The sequence below is a fragment of the Ascaphus truei genome, chromosome 8 (genome assembly GCF_040206685.1).
Source record: "Ascaphus truei isolate aAscTru1 chromosome 8, aAscTru1.hap1, whole genome shotgun sequence".
Lineage (NCBI taxonomy): Eukaryota > Metazoa > Chordata > Amphibia > Anura > Ascaphidae > Ascaphus > Ascaphus truei.
Window position 1 is genome coordinate 54502891 of NC_134490.1, and position 27134 is coordinate 54530024.

Below are 27134 nucleotides of genomic sequence, written 5' to 3' on the forward strand. Positions count from 1 at the left end.
TTGGCGGCGCGTTCAGCCGATTCCCCGGTCTGCAGCTCACTGCAGGAGGAGAGACCGGGGGGGGGGGGGGGGCGTGGCGGAGGAGAGACGGGGGCGCGGCCATGACGTCACCCGGCAGGTTCGCCCTCATTGGCTGAGCCGCCGGGGGGCGTGCCTAATCGCTCTCAATTCTATTGCAGCCCCCCCTCGCAGCGGGCCCGGTGCCATTGCGGGGAGGGATCTCGTGCGCGCAGCGTCCACCACAGCGGGGGCAAGGCCTTAGGTCACCACAAGCATTTTTATAGTCAGAGAATGCTAAACAACGCCCTCAGGCTATTAGGTCTTTTACATTATGAGATATTTTGCTGCATCTCTCAACACAAATGTATTCAGACGTATTTGCAAATATAGGATAATTCTAGCACGGGGGAGAGGAAGAACAGGTAGGAGGATATAAAAGAAAAGGATTTTAGAAAGAATGTTTGTTTCTGCTTTTATAGCACACTGTATAACCATTTCTAAAAATGGAGCTTTGTCCCAAAGTTTATCATTTAGTATTTTTTTAAAAGAAAGGTAAAGTACCCCAACAAAGTAATTTTGCCCACTGCAGACATGCCATGTACCCTGTGATGCTTCCGCCTTCTATTGACATCCTGCTGTGCTTGCATCATTGCATAAAACGGGTGCTCGACTCCAGTCCTCATGTCCTTCCCCCCCAACAGGTCAAGTTTTCAGGATATCCCAGCTTCAGCACCAGGTCTGCCAGAATATGCACGAAGCTCAGCTTTGGTCCAGTCAATATTTACCGCCAGTGGCCAATCAGCATTTTCTCTACCCTTTCCATAAAAATGGTGTTTATACAATTTCGTGTACAATTTGTAAAGCTTTTTTTGGCAACATTTTTATTTTTCCATTTATGGCTGCGATACCAAAAGAGCAAGACAGCCACACTTACTGCACATCACAGGGGACAATGTTACCAAATCATCAGCGTTGCCTGCACTGAAAAACATTGTGGTTTGTTCAAATTTGTATAAGCTAAAGTACCATTTCAAGCAAAAGCCGTAGAATGGCAGTGTTTTACCCTCATTAACTAAACGTCTGCATTAATAGAGCCAACAGGCTTTTTGTATACTGCTATTTGTCAACTCACTGTGAACTGATGCAGCTGAGAAGTGTGTGCAACAGGACCAAGAATAATGTTTCATGAAGCCTGACATCTTTAATTCTTAGGCTGAGATTATCGTGCTCGCATGATTTCTAACACAGTCTGATTCCCTATGAGGCCTCCCATAGTGCGCGAGATCGCGCTAGCGATGCAGAGCAACTGGGCGGCAGTTTTTTTTTTTTTTAAACTACAAACTATTTTGTCTTTTCGTGTGGCGGCCGCATCACGTGAGCAAACCAGCCTGGTGACGGGTCCGCCACGGCTCCCCAATCGCTGGAAGCGGAGTTCACCCATCGCTCGGGCGAGAGGCACGCGTGACGCCATGCGCTCACGCACGCGTGACGCCATGCGCTCGCTCGCGCACGCCCCCACTAATCTCAGCCTTCGTGGTATTGCTCTTACATTCAAGACACGAGCTCTCTCACATTTTAATCTGGTCTGTAACTGTTGCATACGCCCATAACATATCATCTCGGTCAATGAAGTGTCTGTAAACTTTTAACAAGTGTTCATTTAACGCAACTATGTATTGTCAATATAATTCTGAGTACTTGAAAATGAGAGGTAACTTTTAATGCATTATTGCCCGGTAAAATATTTTATAAATAAACAATTAAACTTTAGCGATGCAACATTTGACCTATGTGCATGGGAGTGCTGACTACCAATGAACGTGAAATGTTCTGAGCAGAATGGTGAGGTTTAAAGCGGTATTGTCAGCAAAATACAGAAATATAAGGAGCAGGCATACAGAACCGTGGTAATTATGTAACTTTCACAATCTACCACAGCCGCCTCCAGTCTGAGTGCTTTCAAAACGAATGATGTCTCACATTTTAATCTGGTCTGTAACTGTTACATACGCCTATAATATACATTATCTTTAACTGTGCATGCAATGTCTTGTATACAATGTATAATCCTGTCCACTTAAAGCTGCAGTTCAGTCAATATCCTGCATGTGTGTTTTTTTTAATAAATCAGTTCTGTAGTAAGAAAAAATACTTTGAGCATTTTCTGTTTTTAAAAAAACAACTTTGAAAGACCAATTTTCTTGTATTCTATTTTAACAACCATTTGCTAAGGCACTGCCCCTTCATGTCCTGTCACAAGCCCTGACACACCCCTTTGTCAGCCCTGCCCTCCCTCTAGCACATGTCAGTGCAGGAGTGCTCATGAATATTCATGAGCTTCCACTGAGAGACAGAAGCAGAAGAAAAACAGATCCCTTCACTAATTATGTCACCAAATTTCGCCGATCAATACATGGAGAACGAATTGACCTGCAGCTATACAGTTCTTTAGGTAATTAGAGATTGCCCACATGAAACTATATAAGTAAAAAAAAATTTTTTTTAAAAAAAGACTGAACTGCAGCTTTAATTATAACTATGTATTTGTAACCATGTTTTTGTAATCATAACTCTGTGCCCAGGACATATACTTGAAAACGAGAGGTAATGTATTACTCACTTTCTCCCTCCCGCCCCCACCCCCACCACTACCAATATTCCCCAAATCCGTTCTAGGTTCTTACACTAGTAAAATCACTTAAGGGGCAAAATACATATTTGTTTTACAATTCTCATTAAGGTAAAACATTTACTGATACCGTGTTACTTCATTTAATTAAAAGTGGTCAAAAAAATTCCTAGAAGCAAATTCTCCAGATGTGCATTTTACTGGGGCAAAAAACGGTTTTCGCACTGTAATGCTTTTCTTTTGATCACTTTACCTGCACATTAAATTGTCTTTGGCCGGATTATATAGGTTTTTTTGTTTTTTTTCATGTGCAATAACCAGTTAACTTCAGAAAATCACTAAAGCCATTTCACTTTTTGGCCCAGATGCGCTGGTCAACAAGTTTCCCAGGAACAGAAGAAGAAAAAAAGTTCCTACATAAACAGCTGGCAGTTTATGAAACGTGACCTTGAGCGCCCTACATTTCCTGCGACATTCTCATCCAATAACTTCACAAAAATCTGAAAGGTGTCAAATAGAATTTATCAAACAGCAGCTGGACAAACTGATATAACTATCGAACAGAACCATAAGCCAACAGCTTAGAGCACCATCTTCCTTACCCCTCACTTCAAAGCTGTTTGTTTACTTTCAGATCTTCAATTCACTATTTAGAAGAATGGTACCGTGTTGGTACGTAAAGAGACACTTGTAATAAATAACAAAAAGGTAGAATACCTTAAATGGTTAAGTGATGGTTAAAACGTGGACGTGTGTGTGTGTGTGCGCGTGCGTGTAGAGCTACAGTATGTGTGTGTGTGTGTGTGTGTGTGTGTGTGTGTGCAGAGCTACAGTGTGGGTGCGTGCGTAGAGCTATTGTGAGTGCGTGTGCATTTGTGTGTAGAGCTACAGTGTGTGTGCGTGTTTGTGTAGAGCTAGTGTGTGCGTGTGTTTGTAGAGCTAGTGTGTGTGTGTGTGTGTGTGTGTGTGTGTGTGTGTGTGTGTGTGTGTAAAGCTGCTGAGTGGGTGTGTGTGTAGTGTGTGTGTGCGGGGGGGGGTAGCTGGTGTGTGTGTGTGCGGGGTGGTAGGTGGTGTGTGTGTGGGTAGCTGGTGTGTGCAGCGTGTATATAGAGCAGGTGTGTGTGTGTGTGTGTGTGTGTGTGTGTGTGTGTGTGTGTGTGTGTGTATGTATATATATATATATATATATATATATATATATATATATATATATATATATATATATATATATATATATATATATATAGAGCTGGTGTGTGTGTTTGTGTGTTTGTGTGCATGTGTATATAGATCTGGTGTGTGTGTGCATGTGTGTACAGTTGTGTACAGTTGTGTGAAAAAGAAAGTACACCCTCTGAATTCTATGGTTTTACATACAGTATCAGGACATGACAATCATCTGTTCCTTAGCAGCTCTAAAAATTAGGTCAATACAACCTCAGATGAACAACAACACATGACATATTACACTGTCATGATTTATTTAACAAAAATAAAGCCAAAATGGAGAAGCTGTGTGTGAAAAACTAAGTACACCCTTACTGTTTCCATAGGAATTAAGATGCTAAGTAGCAGACAGGTGCTGCTAATCAAATGCCCTTGATTAATTGATCATCAGCAAGTGTGACCACCTCTATAAAAGCCGACATTTTAGCAGTTTGCTGGTCTGGAGCATTTAAGTGTGTGTTAACACAATGCCAAGGAGGAAAGACATCAGCAACGATCTTAGAGAAGCAATTGTTGCTGCCCATCAATCTGGGAAGGGTTATAAGGCCATTTCCAAACAATTTAAAGTCCATCATTCTACAGTGAGAAAGATTATTCAAAAGTGGAAAACATTCAAGACACTTGCCAATCTTCCCAGGAGTGGACGTCCCAGCAAATTCACCCCAAGGTCAGACCGTGCAATGCTCAGAGAAATTGCAAAAAAACCAAGAGTTACATCTCAGACTCTACAGGCTTCAGTTAGCATGTTAAATGTTTAAGTTCATGGCAATACAATTACAAAAAGACTGAACAAGTATGGCTTGTTTGGAAGGGTTGCCAGGAGAAAGCCTCTTCTCTCTAAAAAGAACATGGCAGCGCGGCTTAGGTTTGCAAAGTTGTATCTGAACAAACCATAAGACTTCTGGACCAATGTCCTTTGGACAGACGAGACCAAAGTGGAGATGTTTGGCCATAATGCACAGCGCCACACGTTTGGCGAAAACCAAACAGCATATCAGCACAAACACCTCATACCAACTGTTAAGCACGGTGGTGGATGGGTGATGATTTGGGCTTGTTGTGCAGCCACAGGACCTGGGAACCTTGCAGTCATTGAGTCGACCATGAACTCCTCTGTATACCAAAGTATTCTAGAGTCAAATGTGAGGCCATCTGTCCGACAGCTAAAGCTTGGCAGAAATTGGGTCATGCAACAGGACAATGATCCTAAGCACACCAGAAAATCTACAACAGAATGGCTGAAAAAGAAAAGAATCAAGGTGTTACAATGGCCCAGTCAAAGTCCAGACCTCAACCCGATTGAAATGCTGTGGCTGGACCTTAAGAGAGCTGTGCATAAACAAATGCCCACAAACCTCAATGAACTGAAGCAACGTTGTAAAGAAGAGTGGGCCAAAATTCCTCCACAACGATGTGAGAGACTGATAGTCATACAGAAAACGATTACTTCAAGTTATTGCTGCTAAAGGTGGTTCTAAAAGCTATTGAATTATAAGGTATACTTAGTTTTTCACACAACTTCTCCATTTTGGCTTTATTTTTGTTAAATAAATCATGACACTGTAATATGTCATGTGTTGTTGTTCATCCGAAGTTGACAGTTGGTATGAGGTGTTTATGCTGATACGCTGTGTTTGGCTTTCCCCAAACGTGGCGCTGTCCATTATGGCCAAACATCGACTTTTGTCTCTTCTGTCCAAAGGACATTGTTCCAGAAGTCTTGTGGTTTGTTCAGATACAACTTTGCAAACCTAAGCCGTGCTGCCATGTCCTTTTTAGAGAGAAGAGGCTTTCTCCTGGCAACCCTTCCAAACAAACCATACTTGTTCAGTCTTTTTCTAATTGTACTGTCATGAACTTTAACATTTAACATGCTAACTGAGGCCTGTAGATGTAACTCTTGGGGTGAATTTGCAGGGACGTCCACTCCTGGGAAGATTGGCAAGTGTCTTGAATGTTTTTCACTTTTCAATAATCTTTCTCACTGTAGAATGATGGACTTTAAATTGTTTGGAAATGGCCTTACAACCCTTCCCAGATTGATGGGCAGCAACAATTGCTTCTCAAAGATCATTGCTGATGTCTTTCCTCCATGGCATTGTGTTAACTCACACCTGAATGCTCCAGACCAGCAAACTGCTAAAACTTCGGCTTTTAAAGAGGTGGTCACACTTGCTGATGATCAATTAATCAAGGGCATTTGATTAGCAGCACCTGTCTGCTACTTAGCACCTTAATTCTTATGGAAGCAGTAAGGGTATACTTAGTTTTTCACACACAGCTTCTCCATTATGGCTTTATTTTTGTTAAATAAATCATGACACTGTGTAATATGTCATGTGTTATTCTTCATCTGAGGTTGTATTTACCTAATTTTAAGACCTGCCAAGGAACAGATGATTGTTATGTCCTGATATGTAAAACCATAGAATTCAAAGAGGGTGTACTTTCTTTTTCACACAAGTGTGTGTGTGTGTGTGTGTGTGTGTGTGTGTGTGTGTGTGTGTGTGTGTATGTAGATAGATAGGATAGAGCTGGGGTGTGTATGTGCGTATGCATGTGTGTGGATATAGATATCTGCAGTGTAAGTGTACATAGAGGTGCGTTAACGTATTTACCATTTTATTTTAATTTAAAAAATCTATATAACTATACAAAAGTGTCAATGATTAATTAAATAAGCCTACATTTAGCCTATAATAGTAATAATCCCCTCAGAATAGGGCATTACTGGCCAATAATGCCCTGGCTGGGTTAAAGTCCCTCTGCTTTGCCTCGGGCCTTCAACTCTTCCAGCCAGGGCATTATTGGGCAGTAATGCCCTGTTCTTCTGGGATTATTACTTAATTAAAAATAGCATTAAGAGTTGCATTTTAAAAAAATGCAATATTATTTAATACTACAGGACGGATTTAAAAGATTTCACGTTTTGTTGCTTTAAAGCTTGCACTCAATCAATTCACCATTAAAAAAGGTATCACTTGACGTCTACCTCACTTTTGTCCTTTTTATTTTAAAATCGACAAAATACTTTTAGAAGATAGATTGTTTTACTTGTATTACCGCAAAATTGAAGAATTCCTAGCAGTGTTGTAAAACATAAGGTGATCAAAGCATTTCTATCTTTAACACTTGTGCAGTTTTACAATGTATTGTACTTATAAAAAGGTAGCCTATGCTCTACTTTCATTTTAAACCTCACTCATTAGATAATGGTGGTGCAAGGGAGGGGCGGTAGTGTAAAAAAACACCATGGAGGAATGACCATCTAATCCTGAATAGGTTAGGAAAAGTTTATTTCAAATGTATTTTATAATCTCTACATTTGCACAACTAAACAGGAAAAAATATTCGTAAAACTATTCAGACACGTTAGTATATTGGTAATTCAGTTTATTATGAAATCCGCAATACAGCTCTAAATAGCTAAACAAGATTATAATGCTCATAAAACCATTTTTCTTAATCAACAGAATCAGCGGTGCAAATGTGGCTCAATGTCGTTACCATAAACATAACTATGTGTCAACACAAAATGTTAAAAATTATTGAACATAGAAAAACACTTACTATACTTTGGTTTCAACTTCAAAAATTTATTGAGGCAGTTTCTCAAAATAATTCAGGAAAGAAAAAAAAAGAAAAGAAAAAAAAAAAGGTTTACTGTTGAAACATATGCATGATTTGCCCACTTCCACACTCATGTACAAAAATGACCAAGGTTTATTCAACATGGTCATCACATGCAAATCCAGCCCAACACAAAAAACAGGTTTCATTCAAATTAAACAAATCCAGCACACACATTGTGGAGTTTGCGTTTTTCACCAAACAATATCACCAGCTCAAATGGCACATATCAACACACTTTAAAATAAAATGCATTAACAATCTGGTTAAAAAAAATGTCTAGAGCAAAATACAAGACGACCAACGTTTTTTTTTTTTTTTTTAAACCAACTCAAGATGCTATACAACTTAGAAAAACGAAGTAATGTTCAAACAAGGTATTTACATACCAAAACATTTAGTGAAAGCAGAATGGATGTGGACACAACAAAAACAAAAATGGGGCATTGCAAATACTTAGAAAATTGAAATTAAGGCTTTTTTTTTTTTTTACTTGAATGGGTTATTTTCGCTACATTGACCCCTTTAAAATGAAGAGGTTAACTTTGGAAACATCAGTAATATACATGGATATTAACCATCTCATTTGTGAACACGAATATATTAGGACTGTAAATCACGGCTATTTCTATTCTGCAGCATGCTGGTGGAACATTTATATTGCAAATATTTACAAGATGTTCGGCCTTGTCGGAAAGTTCTGACAAGTTGTGTACTGGAATAGGTGTGTGAAGTTAGTAAAAACAGCAGGAAACTGGCATACGAGTTTCACCTGTAAAGGAAAACAAAATTCAAAGGCAGAGGGAGTAAAGGAGACTGGGAGGGAATTTGATCAAATGAGAATTAATGCATTTGTACACGAGGGAGGGAAACTCACCTTTTATAAAACAAATAGCGGAGTTTCAGGATAAATATGCGGAGGCCATCTCCAGTCCTCAAGAGCTACCAACAGGTCAGGTTTTCAGGACACCACTGCTTGAGCACAGGTGATGCAGTCAAAGACTGAGTCACTGATTGAGCTACCTGTGCTGAAGCAGGGATATCATGAAAACGTGACCTGTTTGTAGCTCTTGAGGACTGGAGTTGGCCACCTCTGTGCGGAGATATTTAACCAAATTAAAAATGTACAGGCCTCAGACGTCCAGGACACATTGTTAAAAAAAAGATTAGTGTAGCAGTGTGAAAGCTGCACTACCATAAAGGTTAAGGTAACACTCCTGTATTTTAGCTGCAGTTGTGTTCGTCAATGGGTGGAAATTAGGTAAAAAGGGAACCCCAAATAGGGTAAATATAGGATTAATATGAGCAGGCTGTTTATTTTTTTGTTTATTTTTTTAATGACTAAGTGCAGCTTCTGAAAAAGCTCAATCTTAAGATACACAACTGCAAAAACTATTGAATTATGCTACAATAGATGCCTTTTATTTTAGTAGGTCATGGAGTGTGAATAGTGCAGATCAAATTTATTTACATAGATTGTATTTGACAATCAGAGATTTCTTTTTTTAAATATCATCAGTTGTGTTTACCGTGTGAAAGGTTGTTTGAGGGGGATTGGGTTTGAAATATATACATTTATATATTATTTTTTTTAAAGAAAGAGAGTGGAAGAGAGCGAGAGGATCACGTAGTATACAACCAATTTGTGTTATGGAACAGGCTTGCTTTTTTCCTAACTCCAGTTTCCATTGTCCAATAAATTTCAGGATTAACAGGGAATTTGCATTGAATGTTAAAATATTGCATTTACTCTAACCCCAGAGCTGCCTGTGGCAGGATTTGTACATGGTTTCTGCCCTGGGCTTTCAATGCGTCATGTGGCTATGACGATAAGGCATGACAGGTAAAACCAACATCCCCATCTGGACAATATTGGAGTATATTTAATAACCTACATTACAGTGGTGCTTTATTTCACGTCATCTCAGGTGCAAATGACTGAGCAAAACAAGTTTGTCACCACTGGGTGACAGAAGCCGTCAGCCAGTAATAAAGACACACTGTGGTGTTAGAGGATATTAACATCCTCCTTCACAAAAGGTTAATAAGGAAATGGAAGTTTCTCTATTTGGAAACAGTTTCAATTCAGAAGCATTTCAAAGTTGTACTGTAACAAGCAATGTGTTGTGGTAGAAAAGGCAAGGCATTCGTTAATACTACAACCTGTAAAATAGTTGAAAGGCCTAAATAGGATTGGTCCATATTGTGTGTAATATCGGTAGTTGGCTTGTTAAATTACCGGATCATGGAAATCCAACTTCTCTTCCAAAATTTACTTTGGTTGAAAGATTAAACTAACGCAAAAGAGATGAAATATAAAAGCAGACGTGTGCACTGGTATCTCCAATATTTAGCCAATTTTTTTTTCAACTCGACTGATTACGATTTCAACATGTATGTCGAATTCTGTTCAATGGATTTTATTTAGTACGTTTTGTACATCAAGAAACTGACTTTGTACGGTCAATCTTGAACAAAGGGGAAAAAGTTTCTTAAAAAGGCAAAACTATAAGACGTATGTTCTTCACCAAAGCCGAGGAGTGGAGCTAAAAATTCCAAAACAGTTTCAGCTTTAAAATAAATATGTATCCTCTTATGTACCATACTACCCTTCTGCAAAATTCAATCAAGTCCTACCCACCCCATCTTCCATTATCTACAATGCTGTGTTCCATTCAATCAGTTGAAGAGCCGCCGTATCATATACACATTTGGAAGAGTCCTGTTCTCACTGTGTTTGGTAGCTGGCCATGCTGTATCCTGGTGGGTTGGGTATTACCGGTGGGCCTTGTCCCTGTGGTGGAGGCTGGGCACTAAATCCACCCATCCAAGTGGCTGACTGAGATTGCCTACCAACAAAAAAAAGGACAAGTTAAAATAAATCCACAAGGAAATAATTTTACGGATAAGAGAGATACAAATTAAAGCAGCACTACTTACTCTACTCCAAAGCCTGGTTGATTCCACGCTTGCCCATACATGCTATACGATGGCACTTGCCACCCGTTGGCCACATACTGTCCATACTGCTGTGGATTCCCATACACTTGGCTAAACTGGCCCCATTGACTGTAGTCCACCTAGGAAGAAAGTACACTAAGTTACATAGAAACACAATGTGGCAGCAGATGAGAACCACTTGGCCTACCTAATCTTACCATGAGAGAGAGAGAGAGAGAGAGAGAGAGAGAGAGAGAGAGAGAGAGGGGGGGGAAGGAGAGAGAGGGGGGGGAAGGAGAGAGAGGGGGGGGAAGGAGAGAGAGGGGGGGAAGGAGAGAGAGGGGGGGAAGGAGAGAGAGGGGGGGAAGGAGAGAGAGGGGGGGAAGGAGAGAGAGGGGGGGAAGGAGAGAGAGGGGGGGAAGGAGAGAGAGGGGGGGAAGGAGAGAGAGGGGGGAAGGAGAGAGAGGGGGGAAGGGAGAGAGAGGGGGGGAAAGGAGAAAGAGGGGGCTATCCTGACATTACCCGCACTTCTCAGTTGCCGGGTCATGTCTGGGTGGTTGAAAATGATCGAGGTAACACCGGGTACTCGGTACATCACTAATTGAGGGGTCCTGTTAGAAACTTGGAGGGGGCCTGCCGAGCTGCCTGCTGAAAGGTGCCCACGAAGGTGCCTGTCAGTGGAACCTCCCTTCTACCAGTCTACAGCAAGCTGCCTGGACAGGCATCTCCACGGACACCTTCTAGCAGGCCATCTCTGCGGATCAGGCCATCTCAGCTTTGCCAGCAGGGTAGTGAGGGATTGAGGCAGCAGCTGGGTGTCAGCAGGCTTCAGAGAGCCGCAGGTCGTCGACCACTATTAGTTTCTACCACCTGCGGTTGCAAGGCTATTCCATAAAAACCATTTCCACTTGGCCTGCCACCCTCCAGCCTCAGTAACATGACTTTTTGTCCTACAACACCTTTGCCAAAAGTTACTACAGAAGCAGAGATGTAAGCCAAAAACAAATGAATGTGGGTATCACCACATACAATGCTTTGATGCACAGATTTGCCAGACCATAAAAAACAATAATTAGGACTGGCCAAGAACGGTCAGTGGCAAAGACACTGTACACGAGCAGGCCAGGACATTTCCGCAGGTTACTTGGAAGAATCGGACTTACAGCCAGTGTCCCACTTAGCAAAGCATTGGAGTTACAGCATTGCCAATAAATGTCTTGTATGTTTGTTACACTTTCTACCATTCTTAAAAAATGGGTAGTTTCCCAATTTAGGCACAACAATTTATAAACATTTTCCTGGAAGCCCAAATCGGAACAGCAAAATTCTACAGAATATGCCAAATAATCAGGTTGTATTAGTGGTTTAGAAATGAAGAATATTCCAACCTTTTCAAATCTGCAGTAATCAGGAGTGTGTTAAAGCAATTTTTAGAAATGGCAGAATGACTCATTGTTTCAAACTTCATTACCTGCTGAAAGTTCTTGGTCATGTCAGGTGTTTCTTTGCCCCAATAGCATTTCACAACATGGCCTTCAATGGTTGTTCCATTCACAGACACAATGGCATGAGCAGCACTGTCATGGGTTGAAAACCTAAAAATACGAGAGAAAAAAAATAAAGAACTGTACGTCAGCTACTGGGACAAAGTAAAAACACAAAAGAAAAAATCCAGATAGCCACGAAGCGAGTCGCATTGTTCGTTCCAACGTATAGACGTGAAAATCAGATTGGTAAAAGGTGTGTATGTGCACAGGGTGGACGGTATTGTAAATTAGTAAAAATAGAAATGGGGAAAACTTTTTTTACTCGAGGGTTACATCACCCAAAGTGAGCCCACTATCTTTTGCATTATTGTAAATTATGACAAATGTTTATGTCGTTAACTATGAACTCTCTGAAATAGTGATGCAGGGCTTATTTAAAGATTGTTAGAATCAAACCAGACCTAAAACTGCAATAAGAAAAATGGGTAGCAACTGCAAATTGGAATTAGAAGTTTGTAACAGAAATAACATTATAAATACTTAAAGAAGTTACCATACACCAAAACGATTATGTTTTCAGAACGTTATCTAATATTAAGGCTTAAATTCTGATTAATGTAATACATTGTTAGTTTCAGTACATAAATAACCCCTTCACTCTCCTTAGGAAATATTCTAAAAAAGTGGTAATGACATGGCCCTTAAGGCCTTCATAAACCATCTCCTTCCAAGGTTATTTCTAGATTTGTATGTGTAAAATTGTTCCTAAGGGGTCTTGTGAAAAAGCAACTCCTATTACTCACGTTATATACATATATTCGCATTCACATGTTTGAACACTTCTATTTCACAAGATCCCACAGGCACATTTTTATTCGTGCAAGTATGGGGTAACCACTGACATTAATAGTGCCCTCTGATTTAGGATATACCCATATTTGTAAGAAGAAAACCCTGCCTTTGGGGGTCAGGGGGACAAAGTGCACAGTGCTCTAAAATAAAAGAATGAGAGATTACTACAAAGGCTGACTTTGTACAGAGTACAAAATGGCCAATCGCAGGAGACCTCTGGTTGTCTACTTCAGAATATACAAGTTGGACCTGAGTGCACCATTGTTTAGATGTATTTACAGCAGGAAAATGTGGTGCATCAATCTGTGTAAAGTTACTTTGAGGCCCACCACCATTTTCTTAAAACATTAACAAAATAATAAGTAAATATATTGGATGTTATATTTTCTTAGAGTAGGAAAAATGTTTAGGTATATGATGTGTAATTCAGGCAATATTTGGATAGCCATATAACATACAAGAAAAACAGTTTTGTGCATGCTGATGAGATTGCTGAAGTTACATGACCTGACGTGCATTTGGAACCAACATCAGAATAAAGTGCGACTCGCTCTGAACACAACATGGCGTATGAGTTACTCGGATACGTAGATTATTGATTGAAACTTGTATTAAACATCTGAAAAATTCCCTTGGCAGTGCAGGAGTTACGCTAGAAACCAACATGGAAAATTGTTTTTGTGTACAAAATGTCTATCAACAATCCTCAACTTGGGTACTGTAGGTTGCAGCCAACGAAGTAGCAAAATATTGCATAAGAAAACAATACGCAAGAAATTTAAAAAGAAATCCAACATCAAGTCTAGCAGTCATGCTGGTTTTGAAAAAGACAAATTTGCTGCAAGTTGAGAACCATTTTAAAGTACAAACATGTTAATTCTTCTAAGATGTAGTTTTAACAGAGCTAACAGACCTGGAGGGACCGGTAAAGTTCCATGTTACTCTTAACTAATAAAGAAAGAAAAGGAGGTTCAGGGCACTGCGGATTTCCAAGAAAAATTTATTAGATGAGCACAACGTTTCAACCAACAAGCGTGGTCTTTCTAAAGTGGTCTTCACTTGAGAAAGACCACGCTAGTTGGTTGAAACGTTGTGCTCATCTAATAAATTTTTCTTGGAAATCCGCAGTGCCCTGAACCTCCTTTTCTTGCTTACTTTAGAGTTTTTTCACTGACAGGGACCCCCCTGGACCAGGAGCCCCGGTAACAGCAAGTATCTGCTATTTATTGTATAGTGTGCAGCATTAATATTGTGTTTACGATTATTACTCAACTAATAAAACATGCCACGATTAAAAAATAAATAAACGTGAAACATGAAATCAAATAGGGATGCAACGGTTTCCCTCAAAATCAGTTTGGGGAGTTGAGAAACACCAATGTCATAGAAGTTCATAACCTACTCACCTGACAAAGGAGTATCCTTTCTCTGGAAAGACACGGATTTCCATTATCTGCCCAAATAGAGAAAATGTCTGCCGCATAAGCTGATCTGTTTAACAAAAGAAAAAAAGTAACAATAGTAGAAAATGATGGATGTGTAGAACAGAAAATCCCTTCAGTTAGGTAAGCGGGTTTAATTATACACAACGACTATTGTGATGTACTTAAAATTAAAAAAAGGATGCATGCGACATAATATAAATGCCACTATGTATGGCCATTGCTATACTAGGCTGAATATCAAAACGAGGGTATTACACGTATGGAGGAAAAAGTAAATATTTACTAAATCAAATGCCTTCACAAGTGTGATGCATTTACCTGTTCTATATTTACATGTTCAGAACCACTGCTGTTTGCAACGCAATCTTTTGGGGATTAATTGGCACAATCTGATATAAATGTTGCATATATTATATCAGATCAAGAACGCAAAGATCATATTCACACTTTCGTTACAAGACGGATTACTGTTAAATTGTCTACAATGAGGTAACCTGCTCAGCACATAAAATAGAGCCATAACATGTACCTGTTAATCCTGATCCAATTCCACCACAGTAAACAGTGCAATTTTTAGGACTGGACTGATTCACTACATCTTCAAACCGTAGCTGTTTTGTGTTATCTGAATGCAAAAGGAAAAAACAACTATCAGGAATAAAATATTTGGCCTAAACTGTTTGCAAATCTGAATGATTATAGGCAAAATTGACTAAACAATCTTGGGTCATAAGACACCCTCTGGAGTTGGAAGATACCTTATAACCAATTCAAGTCAATGGGCTATAATGTGTCTTCCAGTGCCAGGAGTTATTTTACTGCAGAAGATGGCTTAATGGATATGGACCTGTGTGCTTTCTGTTCTCTCGGGACACAATCCTTTCACGGTTTGAGCTTACTTTCTTGTGTGCTTTTTGGTGCGGGTGGTTTGCGGGTTGCCCAGTTGGTTCGAATCTGGCGTCCTCCTAACCACTGTCCTCCCATATGTACAATGGCATTTTCTGCATCCTGAGATCAATGAAAATAAAAGCTTTAGCTTCTTTTGAGTGCCTTGGAGGAACATTAGAAGTTAAAATACATATCATGTAGCACTTGTGGTACCTTCACTAAAGTCATACCTGTCTTTTGTAAGCAAATTTACAATGAGGTTGTTTTACAAGAAAGGACAAGTATAATGTGACGCATAAGTATTTATCCTTTATAATAGCAAGTAAAAATGCAAAAGTTTATTTTAAAGCAGCAATATATGCTCTTTTCTCACCAAGGTTTGAAGCAGGGTGTCTTTGAAACGGAACACCATTAATTTTAGCACCTACTATGGAGACATTTAGCTCCATAGTAGGTGCCAATAGCCACTTTGCTCGGCTAGGGATCACATAATGGCCGCTGTTCAATGCTCCCAGACTGTGAGGGCCAATAGGAAGCTGTGAAACTTTAAAGCGCAGCTAGCTCTAAATATACTGTATATTGCAATTGCCAATAACTCTACGTGGCCGTCATGGTCAAAATCTCCTATGTTCAACCTCCCACTTATGCAGCATGTTGTAAAAACATCAAACACACCAAAATCCAGGGTCACCTACACAGATGTCAAATGTTCTCTACTTAACACGCAATAGTGTGTATCCCAGAGTCCAAATATCAATAGCCTCTAGTAGGCAGTCAATATCAGCACAAGTGGAATATTTGCAGGAGGACTAAAGCATAGCCTATGAAAGTCAGAGGGTTAAGCACTGAAGTGCAATTAGCCAAACAGGACAGCAGGGGTAGCCAACAGCAGTTCAAGGGCCACAAACAGGCCAGTTAAGGCTATCCCTGTTTCAGCACTGAATGACTGAGTTAGAATGACAGCCACCTGTGCTGAAGCAGGGATATCCTGAAATCCTAACCTGCTGGTGGCCCTTGAGGACTGGAGTTTGCCACTCCTGTACTACACCATCAAGTTTACTGCACCAGGATTCACTTGTTTCTTTTTAAAGCAGCAGTTCAAGCAATATCCTGCACGTGTTTTTTTTTTAACTAAATCAGTTCTGTACTATGAGAATATACTTGTAGTATTAAAAAGAAAACAAAATTAAATACACTTAATATATTATAATGCAACAAGCATTTTTGTTTCTATAGCAACCATTTACAAAGTCACATCCCATTTCTCTTCTGAAACAGGCTCTGATACCACTTTTGCGCTCTCTCTAGCAGTGTACCAATTGTATCTAGTGACTGCCTGGTCACATGATCTTCCACACAGAACTTTGCATCTTGGGTACTCTTCTGCAGCACCAACAATGATTTAGTGAACCCCGAACCAAATCTTTGCCAATCGATCATAGGAGAACGGATCAATCAGCAACTTAGCCAATCACTTGTCAGTGTGCAGATTGTATTGATGCACATATCGAATAGGGGGGGGGGGGGGAGAAATTAAAACGGCAGCTTGAACTGCTGCTTTAAGTTCTGGGCATGTGTCTAAAGTATCTTCAATGCACAAAACCGTTATATTCAGTCCGGATCTTGCAAAATGAAAACATTTCAATGCATCTTAACCTGTAAAACAATCAACTTCCTAATGTGTTTAGTTATAATTTGGATATTCCTTTCATGCTATTTAAACTAACCAGTTTATTGTAGAATGACACAAAGCCATAGCCTTTGGATTTTCCTGTTGCCATGTCCTTCACAACTCGTGCATCGCTGTAAAGAAGAAAGAAAGTATGGTCCAATAAGCACAGGGCAGAAAGCAGTAACTTGAAGAATCAAAAAAACTAAAAGGAACCACACACACTGTATCGTGAAGATAATTCTCTTTTCTTTTGTTTCTTTTAAACTTGCACTTATCCCTAACACACTACCGCTATGCCTGCTCTCACTACCTACTTGATCTCCTCACCTACCAAAAAAAAAAAAAAAAAATTAGAACAAAATGATATCTACAGCACAGAATTATAATATTAACATGTAATAAACATGCAACCTTACTAACATTATGCTGCACTTTCGAAAATGACAAAATAATAAACTTCAGAAAGCTTTAAAAAAAAAAATCAAAATGTTCATGATCTACTCTACAAACTACAATGAGCTAAGAACCGCTGTGTCATCATTTTCTAACAATTCTCACTGTCTCTCCATGCATTCTCTAATATTAATGTCTTCTGCCTAGTGATACAGAATATATGAAATATAAAAATTGAAAAAGAGGAAAAATAGGAATTAAAAGGCATACATGGCCTGTTAACAGATTTCTTTATTTTTCTTGGTCAATTCTTTACCACCATTTTGGAGTTTGGGCAGCTGTAAATTTTGAAAAATTGACATTTTCAGAAATTTAAGAAAGGAGAATAAAACTAACAACAATACTAAGCACACCAGTACGAAAACAACAAAACTTACACAGAAATGTATTGGTTTTTTTAGTGAGTTAAGTTAAAATGATTGGAAATATAGTACTGCACTGAATATAGAATGTTATAATGTAAATACTAAAATATATAAATGTATAAATATATAAAATATAATAAGAATAAATAGAAATGAGAAAAAAAATCTACAACTGAGTTCCAGTGTGCACAGTTCCTTGCAGTTAGCCTTCAAGATCCTGTCCATTCTTATGAGCAATTCTGCAAAATAACCAGAATGCTATTATTTGTAATGGTGACGTGGACCTAAGAAAAACTGCAGGTCTTCAGGAATAAACAAAATCAAGCAAGAAATGGTTATTCTTAACTTTCTCATAGTGGTTAGCAGTGCTACTTACCAATGTTTAGAGAGAAAAACACAACAGCAGAAGTAAACAATCATTATGGAATATTACAGAATAAAGTTTGATGTATTATTATAGAAACAGGACACCTCAATAGCAAGAAAGATTATACACTGATCGTCATTTGTGTGTGTCTTGTGAAGGGTTCATTACATTTTTTTTCTTTCTTTAAAATCAGTAAAATAACTGAAGTGGCCTCCATACATCTAGATAAAATGTATTTCACACAACTTCCTTGAAGATTGTGGATTCTATTGGTTGTGGCAGAATGACATTTGGGATCATTTTAAGATTCCAGTACACGGCAGCTGTAACACAATGGGCTGAAAATTTAATGTGACCAAATCAACTGCATTTCCAACTTCTTTTTGCAGCCAACTGCTACTTCGTAACACAGGAAATACATTAGGTGAAATATTGCAGCCCTTTCTTCTGCAGACAATTACATTATGCACATATTTGAGGTGAAGGTATTACGCTTATGCAATCTACAATTTAAAGGAAATACTTATTCTATCAGATCAAAAATATTTAGAAATTCTGCCTGTTTGGATCAGTGCAACATCTTCAATGCCAAAAGGTTCGTAGGCCCCACTCTCAACCCACCAGTCAGTTGCATAACGCCAGAGCACAGGGTAATACTGTCTCTGCTCCTCTTTTTACACAGGGAACTAGTTTTTAGCACAGGAGAGGAGTGGGACAGTATTTATCAGTGCACTGACATTAAGCAGCTGGAGAGTGGGGGAAGCAGCTATCCACACCAGCAACATCTCCACCAATCAAGTGTGGGCTGCTAGGTTTGGGGCCACAGGTGAAGACGACCGTGGGCTGCCTCAGGCCCACCAATATTCTATAGCAGTGATCCCCAACTCCAGTCCTCAAATACCTCCAACAGGTGAGGTTTTAAGGATCTCCCTGCTTCAGCACAGGTGGCTCAATCAAAATGATAGCCACCTGTGCTGAAGCAGGGATATCCTGAACACCTGACCTGTTTGGGGGTACATTAGGACTGGGAGCTGAGAACCCCTACTCTATATGGTTCTCAAATTTTATTCCATGTAACGAATAACTAGTGTCAATTTAAAAAAAAAAAACACAAACTTCACTAGTCAGTTATAAAGTTTGAAGCAACAAACCACTTCAGGAATTGAGTTACTATTGGATGGCACCAGCTAGGGGGATAAAGATGGTGCGGTGGGCAGTAACCTCAATTCCCGGAGTGCTTCATTATGATGGTGGAAACATGTCAGGCACACAAAGGCACTACATAGTTAGTTGCATTAATGTGCTAGCACAGGGGTGGCCAACTCCAGTCCTCAAGGGCCATTAAAAGGTCAGGTTTTCAGGTGGCTCAATAAGTCCCTGCTTCAGCACAGGTGGCTCATCTACAGCCACTGATTGAGCCACCTGTGCTGAAGCAGGGATATCCTGAAAACCTGACCTGTTGGTGGCACCCGAGGTTGGCCACCCCTATGCTAGCGTGTTATGAACAAATAATATACTTCATACACTTTTCAATCAAATATCAGTATAAATGTGTGTTCTAGATTGGAACTTAAAATGGTATTTATTATAGTTCTATTATACTTAAGTTTCAAATCTCTGTACCCCCACTGTAACACTAACTGCCCACCGCGCTGCAGCATATGTTGGCGCTTTACAAATTAACAATAATAATAACAACGGTTACAGATTTTCAGGAGGCTAAGGCCGTGCTTATAGTGCCGGCGACGTCGCCCGAAAACAAATGCATTGCCGCCGCCGCGTGCACTTATAGTGCGCGCGACGGCGACAACCCGATGTCGCGAAAACTGGTAGCCAGCAAAATTTGATTTTTCAAGGGCTGTCACGTCACGTGACGGCCCTTGAACCAATCAAATTGCCGGAAACACGCGATGCCGTCACCCGTCATCGACGGCACTATAGGCACGGCCTAAGACATATTTGGTTCAAGCAAACAAAATCATATCAAAGGAATAAAAAATATTCCACATAAGTAAACATACATGCTTTCAATAAAATCTAAATATATAGACATATGAAATGCATAAAGTGAAATGTATAAAATTATTTAAAAAAAAAAATCACATTAAATATTTGCATAAAGGAGTAGATGATACTAAACAGAAAAAAACATTAATTAAATTAACACTAATTTGACAGCAGTTATGCAAGACCTCAATTACAGGAATTTACGTGTTTGTAACATCTGCAGTTCTAAAAACGATACTTACGATATTTTACCAAATGGAGCAAAAGCTGATTTAATGTCTTCTGTAGTGATTTCAGGACTCAAATCCCCAACAAAGACGTGGAAATGGTCTGTAAAGAATTTTTTTTTTAATCAAAAACTATGCAATTGACAAGCTATGTACAACTAGAATTACTACGACACTAAGTATTTCCAGGTGATTGTTTAGAGTTCACTAAACATTACTTTTTTTTTTAAATTTTATAGGGGTGCTCTCCTGGGAAAATATCTAATATACTAATGCACCTAAGTATACAAGTGTGACAAATTCTCTGGATTCATTAAAAAAAGAATAATGGAAAAGCTTCATGTCACTATTAATAAGGAACACGTGTTTCAAAATACTTCAAACAAGAATTCAGCTGTTTATACTTATGCACTGCGTTTGTGCTTTCTTAAAGTGAACTCAATATTTTTCAGAATTTTAATTGCACACACAATTTTTTTTTAAAACATTCTTGCTGAGGAACTATTACACTGAATTTTCAACCGAGATAAATGATAGAGAGAATACCAAGGAGAAGCAGCCTAAACAGGACATGGACTTCTAAATGCTAATCGCCAAGAGATTCTCTCAACCCCTTTTCTGCTGGAGGGGCCTGCAACAAAAAGGAATTAATAGCACCATAATACAGAGAAGGTGAGTTGCCTCCATATAACTAACATTTTAAAACTATCCTTCCACATAAAAAAGAAACTATGTGGTATGTAGGCTTCATATAACCCAATTTCTAATTATTAAAGGATATCTTTGTTTTTACAGCACACCTAAGCAATTACTTACTGGATGTATCTTTTTTCTGGCTACTTGGAGTGGTTGCCCAATTTACTTTGACCTCCTAAGGAGAAAAAAAAAAGGAAATAAAGGAAAACATTAGTTCTGACTTTGAGTTAATGTAACATAAAAAGCAAAAACTTGTATTTTCTAAATGCCAATAAATCTAGTGGTAACACATTTACTTGAATCATTTGCGGGCTATGTTATGATTGAACAATCAAACTGCAGCACGAAGGCTAAAAATGTAACTTGAATGAGTAAATTAACCCGCTACTTTGTAACAAGCTATTTTCTGTCTTTAATAGTTAACAACGGCCATTTAATTCGGTAATAGGTTAAAAGGCTCAAAAAAATCTGCTGCAGTTCTGATTGCATGGTAACATATCACTACAGGGGGGCTTAACTCAAGTCCTCTAGCTCCCCCAACAGGCCAGGTTTTCACGTTATCCCTGGTTCAGCACTGGTGGCTCAATCAGTCCCTGCTTCGACTGAGCCTGATTGAGTCACCAGTGCTGAAGCAAGGATATCCTGAAAACCTGGCCTGTTGGGTGTGAGGGGGTAGCTTGAGGACTGGAGTAGGACGCACCTGACTTAAGTCCCTGTACTGTAAACCTAGTTCAACCACCGTCATGCTTTGTCCAGTCTCACACAACCTATTTCCGCCACCATGTGTGTAGGCAAGAACACGGACTAATTCAAATATAATACAGTATCTTAAGGATCAATGTATTCATTGTACAATACCGTAACTACTAAACATTTAAAAACACTAAGCAGAGGATGACTTTCATGTCACTTACTTTCCCCAAAATTTTTCGGCCATTCATGGCTGCTAGTGCAGCAGCTGCATCTCTGTGCTCATAAAATTCCACAAAGCAATAAGGGTCATTGCTTGTGTTCTGCAAAACAGAAAATCCAATGGACACGCTGATCCGTCTAGCATCAGTTTGCTGGAAACAGAAAGAAAACCGCTGTTCATGTTAGTTCACTTGTTTCTCTATAATAATAATAATGGTTTTCTTTTTAAAAGCATCAATACTGCCAGGTAGGGTCCTCCATTGCTGAAAAGCACTATTTGTAGTTCCAGGGACCCCTGGATTCCAAGACAACTTGACCGTTTAGTTGTCCGTGTTTTCATCCCTTTCGGGATATCAAAATGGCTGCCAAATTTTGCAGGCCCACAGGCCTATAAGAAGTAGCTTCTTATCAGAAGGCTGTTTAAATACCCATGAGGGAACACAAGTAGCTAAACCAGTAAGCTAAAAATAGTGCGCTTCATCAAACCTCCTTCCCGCCTCCCCTAGTTTTAAATTCTGGAAAACAACCACTATTCCTAAAATGGGCAGAATTGCGGCTTTAATCTAAAAAAACAAAAACAGGGGATGAAGCACAAACCCAGACCCACCGCTGTATCAATCATAATCCATGGAAAGTCTGAAGCTGGAATTACCAAAGAAATAACCCCCCTGAAAAGGGTATTTCCATGTCAGTATTAACTATGTGATCACAAACTAAAATGGAGATTGGGATATATCTGGCGGAGAACTCTAAGAAGTTTCTTAATATATCATGGAGGTCTGTAGAATCTAAAGTTGGCAATATGTCAATTGATCAGTTAAAACTTTAGTCATTGGTAAATCAGGGGTGCTCAACTCGAGTTCAAGACTCCCAACAGGTCACGTTTTCAGGAGATACACATTATCCTACTATAATCCCTACGCTCTCACACGTTTTAACTCCTCCCTCTACTCTGGTACCTTTCCCTCTTCCTTCAAAACATGCAACAGCCATACCATTACTCAAAAACAACAAGCTTGAACCTACCTGTCTTTCTAACTATCGCCATGTCTCCCTCCAGCCTTTTGCCTCTAAACTCCTTGAACGTCTTGTATTCTCTCGCATGCTCCATTTTCTCAAACACCTATTCTCTCCTAGACACTCTACAATCTGGCTTCCGCACTGCTCACTCCACTGAAACAGCCCTCCCTAAAATAACTAATGCCCTCCATGCTGCCAAAGGCAGAAGTCATTACACTCTGCTCAAATTACTCGACCTCTCTGCAGCATTTGATACTGTGGACCACCCTCTTCTTCGCATTCACCATACTCTTGGTATTCATAACAAAGCTCTATTCTGGATCTCCTCTTACCTCTCCCATCGTACTTTCAGTGTCACTTCCGCTAACACCTCCTCCTCTATCGATCTCTCTGTGGGGGTACCCCAAGGCTCTGTCCTGGGACCCCTTTTCTCTTTACACGCACTCTCTTGGTGACCTAATCACATCTCTTGGGTTCAAATATCATCTCTATGCTGATGACACAAATTTACTTTTCAACCCCTGACCGTACACCAGTTTCTGTATATCATCCTGGGTTGCTCTCCGACAACTTAACATGGCAAAAACAGAGCTCCTCATACTTCCTCCCAAACCTGGCCCTATTACCTCCTTCCACATTACTGTGTTAAGTACTATCATTCACCCAGTAGCTCAAGCACGCTGCCTAGGGGTCACACTCAACTCCTCACATTCGAAAGGTAGCTAAAACCTGTAATTCTCCTCCACAATATTACAAAGATACGCCCTTTCCTCTGTTGTTCAACAGCAAAAACTGACACAGATCCTCATTTTCCCCCGTCCCGACTACTGTAACCTCCTGCTGTTTGGCCTTCCTGCCACACCTACAATCTATCCTAAATGCTGCTTCCAGAATCACTCTACTACTTCCGAAATCTGTCTCAGCGTTTCACCTGCTGAAATCCCTCTCCGGGCTTCCTATCAAATCCTGTTATCACATACTCCATTCTCCTCACTTAAAGCTTTACACTCTTCTGCGCCTCCTTACATCTCAGCCCTAATTTCTCGCTATACACATCCCGACTCTTGCGTTCTGCTCAAGGATGTTTTTTCTCTACCCATTGTATCTAAAGACCTCTCCCGCCTTAAACCTCTCTCGCTGACTGCCCCACACCTCTGGAATGCACTTCCTCTCAATATCCGACTAGCACCCTCTCTATCCACCTTAAAGACCAACCTCAAAACACCTGCTTAAGGAAGCATATGGTAGCTCCATGGCTGATAATTTACACCTCATACATAAACCCTGGCCCCTTGCAGACGCACTTACCAGAATGCCCTTCTACTGTCTCTGTGCGTTCTTCCTACCAACCAATTAGATTGTAAGCTCTTCGGAGAAGGGACTGCTTTTCCTAAGGGTTACTTTTATGTCTGAAGCACTTCTCCCCTTTATGTGTTATTTATATTATTTGTTATTTATATGATTGTCACGTGTATTACTGCTGTGAAGCGCTATGTACATTAATGGTGCTATTGTATTGTATGTCTTTATTTATATAGCACCATTAATGTACATAGCGCTTCACAGCAGTAATACATGTGGTAATCCAATAAATAACAGATAATATAAATAACAGATCATGGGAAGAAGTGCTTTAGACATTAAGGAAGAGGAGTCCCTGCCCCGAGGAGCTTACAGTCTAATTGGTAGGTAGGGAGAACGTACAGAGACAGTAGGAGGACATTCTGGTAAGTGCGTCTGCAGGGGGCCAAGCTTTATGTGCCATGTGTTCAGAATAGCCACAGTGCTATTCATATGCTTCTTTAAGCAAGTGTGTCTTAAGGTGGGTCTTAAAGGTGGATAGAGAGGGTGCTAGTCGGGTACTGAGGGGAAGGGCATTCCAGAGGTGAGGCAGTCAATGAAAAAGGTTTAAGGCGGGAGAGGGCTTTAGATACAAAGGGGGTATAAAAAAGACATCCTTGAGAAGAACGCAAGAGTCTGGATGGTGCATAACGAGAAATTAGGGCTGAGGTGTAAGGAGGGGCAGAAGAGTGTAAAGCTTTAAAAGTGAGGAGAAGAATGGAGTGTGAGATGCGGGATTTGATCGGAAGACAGGAGAGGGATTTCATGAGGGGAGATGCTGAGACAGATCTAGGAAAGAGTAGAGTGATTCTGGCAGCAGCGTTAAGGATAGATTGTAGGGGAGACAGGTGAGAGGCAGGAAGGCCGGACAGCAGGAGGTTACAGTAATCAAGACGGGAGAGAATGAGGGCCTGAGTCAGAGTTTTAGCAGTCGAGCAACAGAGGAAAGGGCGTATCTTCGTTATATTGCGGAGGAAAAAGCGACAGGTTTTAGAAATGTTTTGAATGTGAGGGGCAAATGTGAGAGAGGAGTCGAGTGTGACCCCAAGGCAGCGTGCTTGGGCTACTGGGTGAATGATCGTAGTTCCAACAGTAATGTGGAAGGAGGTAGTAGGGCCAGGTTTGGGAGGAAGTATGAGGAGCTCTGTTTTAGCCATGTTGAGTTTAAGGCAGCGGAGGGCCATCCAGGATGATATAGCAGAGACATTCAGAAACTTTGGTTTGTACAGCAGGTGTAAGGTCAGGTGTTGAGAAATATATTTGTGTGTCGTCAGCATAGAGGTGATAATTAAACCCAAAAGATGTTATTAGGTCACCTAGAGAGAGTGTATACAGAGAAAAGAGAAGAGGTCCCAGGACAGAGCCCTGGGGTACCCCCACAGAGAGATCAATAGAGGAGGAGGTATTAGCAGAAGAGACACTGAAAGTACGGTGGGAGAGGTAGGATGAGATCCAGGATAGAGCTTTGTTCCGAATGCCAAGAGTATGGAGAATGTGAAGGAGAAGAGGGTGGTCCACGGTGTCAAATGCTGCAGAGAGGTCGAGTAATATGAGCAGAGTGTAATGACCTCTGTCTTTGGCAGCATGGAGGTCGTCAGTTATTTTAGTGAGGGCTGTTTCCGTGGAGTGAGCAGTGCGGAAGCAAGATTGTAGAGGGTCTAGGAGAGAATAGGTGTTGAGAAAATGGAGCAAGCGAGCGAATACAAGACGTTCAAGGAGTTTAGAGGCAAAAGGCAGGAGGGAGACAGGCCGATAGTTAGAAAGACAGGTAGGGTCAAGCTTGCTGTTTTTGAGTAATGGTATGACTGTTGCATGTTTGAAGGAGGATGGAAAGGTTCCAGAGCAGAGGGAGGAGTTAAAAATGTGCGTGAGCGTAGGGATTATAGTAGGAGCAAGAGGTTTTAGGAGATGGGAGGGAATGGGGTCAAGAGGGCAAGTGGTAGAGGGAGAAGAGGCGATCAACAGCGACACTTCCTCCTCTGAGACAGTGGAAAAAGAGTCAAGGAAGGCAGGAGGAGAGTTAGGAAGAGGTGTAGGATGGGAGGAAGAAACAGAGGGGATGTTCTGACGTATGGATTCCACCTTTTCCTTAAAATAGTCAGCAAAGTCCTGAGCGGAGATGGAGGAAGGAGAGGCAGCTGAGGGTGGTTTGAGTAGAGTATCAAAGACAGAGAACAGTCGGCGTGGGTTAGACTTGTGCATGTTGATTAGTGAAGAAAAGTAGGCTTGTTTAGCTTGAGAGAGGGCAGAGTTGAAACAGGATAGCATAGATTTGTAGTGAAGGAAGTCTGCGAGAGTGTGAGACTTCCTCCAGAGGCGTTCAGAGGAACGAGCGGAGGAACGCAGCATGCGCGTGTGGGAATTTAACCAGGGTCTAGGGTTAAAAGGGCGAGTGCGGCAGAGAGAAAGCGGGGCATGTAGATCAAGAGAGGAGGACAAGGCAGAGTTGTAGTTCCTGACCAGTTTGTCAGGGTCTGTAGCAGAGCTTAGAGAGGAGAGGGAGGAGCGTAAAGTGGACTCAAAGTCAGGTAAGTGAATAGAGCGCAGGTTTCTGCAGAACCAGGGGGTAGATGGAGGTGGAGAAGCGAGATAGAGAGAATGAGATGAGGTGATGGTCAGAGAGAGGAAAAGGGGAAATGGAGAAATCAGAGAGAGAGAAGTTTTTAGTGAAAACCAGGTCTAAGTAGTGGCCATCCTTGTGGGTATATAAAGACATGCATATCCCAGCTTCAGCACAGGTGGCTCAATCAGAGGCTCAGTCGAATACTGAGCCTCTGATTGAGCCACCTGTGCTGAAGCCAGGATATCCTGAAAACCTGACCTGTTGGGGGGGGGGGGGGTGTCTTGGGGAGTGGCGTTGAGCACCTCCTGTGGTAAATACTACTTAACATACACTGAAAATATCTAACCTTAATATTCTAATATAAATAAAATCAGAACGCAATATTTTGAGGGGGGGCGCAGGTGTGATGAGTG

At 40.5% G+C, this 27134-nt stretch overlaps 1 protein-coding gene across 2 annotated transcripts in view; it reads right to left on the reverse strand.

Moving 5' to 3' along the window:
• Window positions 1–7338: 7338 nt before the first annotated feature.
• TIAL1 (TIA1 cytotoxic granule associated RNA binding protein like 1) overlaps window positions 7339–27134 on the reverse strand; it is a 29009-nt gene continuing 9213 nt past the window's right edge. Inside the window, exons 3-12 of one of the 2 annotated variants that reach the window (XM_075612047.1) lie at window positions 21800–21949; window positions 21006–21060; window positions 20205–20292; window positions 16826–16901; window positions 15110–15218; window positions 14740–14835; window positions 14172–14256; window positions 11898–12021; window positions 10427–10566; window positions 7339–10335 (exon numbers count right to left, since the gene is read on the reverse strand). In XM_075612047.1, the coding sequence (XP_075468162.1) occupies window positions 10215–10335; window positions 10427–10566; window positions 11898–12021; window positions 14172–14256; window positions 14740–14835; window positions 15110–15218; window positions 16826–16901; window positions 20205–20292; window positions 21006–21060; window positions 21800–21949 (1044 nt within the window). In that variant the 3' untranslated portion in view covers window positions 7339–10214. Of the gene's footprint in view, window positions 10336–10426; window positions 10567–11897; window positions 12022–14171; window positions 14257–14739; window positions 14836–15109; window positions 15219–16825; window positions 16902–17433; window positions 17502–20204; window positions 20293–21005; window positions 21061–21799; window positions 21950–27134 lie in introns of those variants that run through there. The other variant, XM_075612049.1, reaches the window with a different exon arrangement.